At 38.8% G+C, this 3,761-nt stretch overlaps 1 protein-coding gene across 3 annotated transcripts in view; it reads left to right on the top strand.

Annotated features, from left to right (window-relative positions):
- The window catches only part of LOC102676826 (protein sprint), a 92,348-nt gene that overhangs the window by 29,246 nt on the left and 59,341 nt on the right, over positions 1 to 3,761 (top strand). The window contains exon 1 of one of the 3 annotated variants that reach the window (XM_006616864.2): positions 725 to 1,178. The exons of the other annotated variants lie outside the window; for them this stretch is intronic. Coding sequence (XP_006616927.1) covers positions 1,120 to 1,178 — 59 coding nt within the window. The 5' untranslated portion in view covers positions 725 to 1,119. Of the gene's footprint in view, positions 1 to 724; positions 1,179 to 3,761 lie in introns of those variants that run through there. 3 annotated transcript variants of the gene reach the window in all.

The raw sequence follows: 3,761 nt of genomic DNA, 5'->3' as shown, positions 1-3,761 counted from the left end.
CGATCGTTGCACCTGCCGCTATCTGTCAGCCGGGTAAACGCTGTGCAAAACCTTGGGGCTCGTTCGCCAGCTCCTCCAAGAGCAACGAGAGCGCAGCCTGCGTTTCGCTCGACCCTTCTTTCTCGCGGCAGCTGTGCGTGCGCGTGTGCGCGTGTGTGCGTGCTACGTTTCCTCCTCTGGAACCAGATTTCTCCGCTCGAGAGCGGCGAATTAATTTTTCGCGACCGTATCAAGGGTAAAGAGATTGGACGTTGAGTGAGTCGGAGATCTTCGATGGCGAGGGATCGATGTAAATAGTCGCGCTTTTTTATCAAGAAAAAAGAATAATTCGTCGAATCCGCTCAACTTTCTGACGCAAAATTGTTGATCGAAGAAGCAAACTTGCGATAGAATAAAATTTCCAGAAATAAAATCTTGTCTGATCGTAACCATATTCGTAACGTTGGAAAAAAAAAATAAAAAAAAAAAAAAGAAACATCATCAAATAGAATGAAGGTGTATAACGTGAATCATCGGCCGTGTCTGCATTAATCGCACTTAAATTTATCGTGTGATCGCATCGGACAATTTTTCCACGAAAAATTGCCTTCTATAATAATAACAATAGTGGGAAGGAACGGGCGAGAGTCGAAGAGAGGAAAATCCGATTAATCAACAAAATACGATCGGAATCGACGCCAAGTTGGAGGACTCGGATCAGCCTCGAAGCCACGCCTCGACGCGAACCGTCGAAAAGAAGCAAGCAAGGACGACCGTGCGGAGGTGGCGCGAAATCGGCGGCCTGACCACAGCCAAGATCGAGTGACGTCAAAGCTTTTCGCTGGAAGCTCGGAAAGGAGGGGAGGAGAAGGAAGGATGCGACCGGATCGCTTTGCGCCTGCTGGAACCGTTAAATATAGCCGGAAGAATTTCCCTGGCATTCGCGCGCCCCACCTCGTCCGCTTTGCTCGATTTTCCTAGGCCGCGATTTATGCGAAACGAGTGCGTTTCAACCCCTCTTTCTCTTCCTCGTCATCGTCCACGCTGGTGGAACGTCTACACCACGTATCGAATCAGTACGATTCTACTCGCAACGCTCGATCCTCTCCTCTCTTCGAGATCTCTCAAAGGGTGGAAAAAATGCTGATCACCAAGTACACCACCATTTTGCTCCAGTCCACCAATCAGCACATTCTCAGGTGAGTGATATATGGTTTCGGATCAACGAGTTCGAGTACGTTAATCGACAAGCATCGATTCTCGAAATTTCACTTTGGGAGCGTTGGACGAGTATCTCGAGTTTTAATAGAAAATTTCTTATATAAAAATATTTTATACCAATATAAAATCTCATATCTCGATGATTAGCGTGACAACGATTCGCGAAATTTTATTCATCAATGTAATTAAATAAATATCCAAAAAAAAGGCAATTAATAATTACGTAATCAATACGAATTTCCGAATGGTAATTGGAGTTCTGGTATATCTATCGCGATTTATCTTGGGAAATAATTAAACGGGGTGAGGAACGAGAGAAGCTCGTTGGTCGTTTCTTCCTCGAGAAAATCCATTATAAAAATAACAATCTAATATTTTAGAAATAAATCATTCAAAGATCCATTTCGATAAAATGGATATCTTAAAAATCTTAAAAAAAAAAAAAAAGCGAACTAGACATTTCACGTATCTTTTTAATTCGCATTTGCATGGAATGTCTCGTTTCGATATTCTTTAACAAAAAGATAAATCAAGCTAAAGTTGCTAAATCGATATTTCTTAAAAAATAGTTTTTCGAATATTCTACACGTCTCGTATACATGTAATTTTCTTTCCGATCAATCCATCTCTATTCCTCCGTTGTTATTTTTCACTTTCACCCAAACATATGATGAATCATAGCGCACGAGCACAATGGTAGACCGTGAAATGTCGAAGTGTTGAGCTGGATCGCCGTTTACATAAGAGCGGCGAAAAAAATTCGATCGAACGAGAATTTAAATTGAATGGGACGTCGCGATGCGATTCGCAAGTTCACGGTTATGGAAGTGGATCGAAATTTAATTCAGATGATAAATCGAACCGCACGCGAGGGATCTCGAAGCGTCGTTGAAACTACGTCGCGAATCTTCTCCCTTCCCCTCTCCCCTTCCCGACATCCTTTTTCCCGTCGTTTTTATCGATTGCAAGAGAAGAAAATTCGTTGTATTTTCCCACGTAGTATTCAAGTTTCCACTTGAAAAAGATCGCACAATTATAACTATCCATGCTATATCGCGAGAATGTAACGTGGTTTGCTGCTAGCAGTTGTTGAGCATTGAAAAAATAACTAGTTAAAAATTTCGAATAAAGATACTTTGAGTAATTATTTATTAAAAATGCTTGAATAATATTTATTCGTAGTTATTATAATCGATCGATTTTTCGTACAACCTCGACCAGTATTTGCAATTATTATTACATTTTGAACTACAAATTATTGAAATAATTTATCGAACTAACTATTCGCAACTTCAACTAGGAACATAACTGTCAATGTGTTCCTTTATTGGTTTTTTTAAAAAAAGTCAAGATCAGGAATGCAGCAACGAGACAAGCGAACGAAAACGGAACAAATTCAACTAGCAAACAGGATATATATATTTATTATAGTCGGCTTTTCGTATAATCTCGGCTATTATTTGTAATTATTATTACATTTTGAACGATAAATTAACGAAATAACTTATTCAAATAACTTTATTCAACTATTAAATTTTGCTGGTGAAAAGAAGTTTCACGGAAGAAATGCGAATCTGATTGCTTAATTTGGAAGGAAATTAGTATTTTTACACGCATTTTTGTTTCTGTGTCATATTTGTCACGTGCGGCTGATCTAAAACGACGATTTAAACTTCGATGCATTGGCGTAGGCATAGAATCCAGAGAATTCTAATGTATCGATATAAAATGTTTTTTATTTCTCATCAATACGTATAGATTAATTATGATTTGTAATTTTGTAATTTTGTAGTAGTTAAAATAATGATTGTACGTATATAAATAAGCTAGACGTACTATAAATACTAGTTTCGAAAATATTTCAGCTTCCAATTTTAGACGATTATCCTTAACGTAACTTCATAAATGAAAATAATTTTTACGATTTTCAAAATTCAAATTATAATTCTTCTACTATTACATAGCAATAATGGACAAAATTTAATAGTAAATCGATAAGTTACTTCAATAATTTATCGTTCAAACACAATAATTGGAAATAATTGTAAACAACCGTTGTTATACGAAAAGCAGATAGCTACCATAATAGCTACGAATAAACGTTATTCAAGCATTTCAAAATAACTTTGTTCCCAATTTTAAACTTGCTTACTTTTTTAACGATTTAATGACCAACTGCTACGTAGCTCGTGGTATTAGGATCGTCAACAAACCGTCCGAAGTGGAGATAAGGACCCCTCTTGCCCCTGTGCCGTCCCGCCACGCTTCTTTCCACCAATGAACTACACGAAGGACGAATTTCTTCGATGCGCCGTCGCATGAACGCGAACGAAAACGGTTTACGGGTTAAAAAGTAATTCGAATCGAAACTTGAATTTCTCGTAGCTTCGTCGCTTCTATCCTTCCCACGGGTAGTGAGCAAGGTGCTCACTACCGATACACGATTGAAAAGGTGCGGAGAAATACGATGGCGCGGGAGATAGGCGTAAATCTGGCGTGCGAGGCCACTAATGAAAGAGGGCAGGAATTTATCGTCGATATAAATTGTCCCCGGATGTCGG

This window comes from Apis dorsata, unplaced genomic scaffold (genome assembly GCF_000469605.1).
Source record: "Apis dorsata unplaced genomic scaffold, Apis dorsata 1.3 scaffold_280, whole genome shotgun sequence".
Lineage (NCBI taxonomy): Eukaryota > Metazoa > Arthropoda > Insecta > Hymenoptera > Apidae > Apis > Apis dorsata.
Note: the sequence above shows the minus strand (reverse complement) of the source record. Positions and strands in the feature narration are given on the sequence as shown.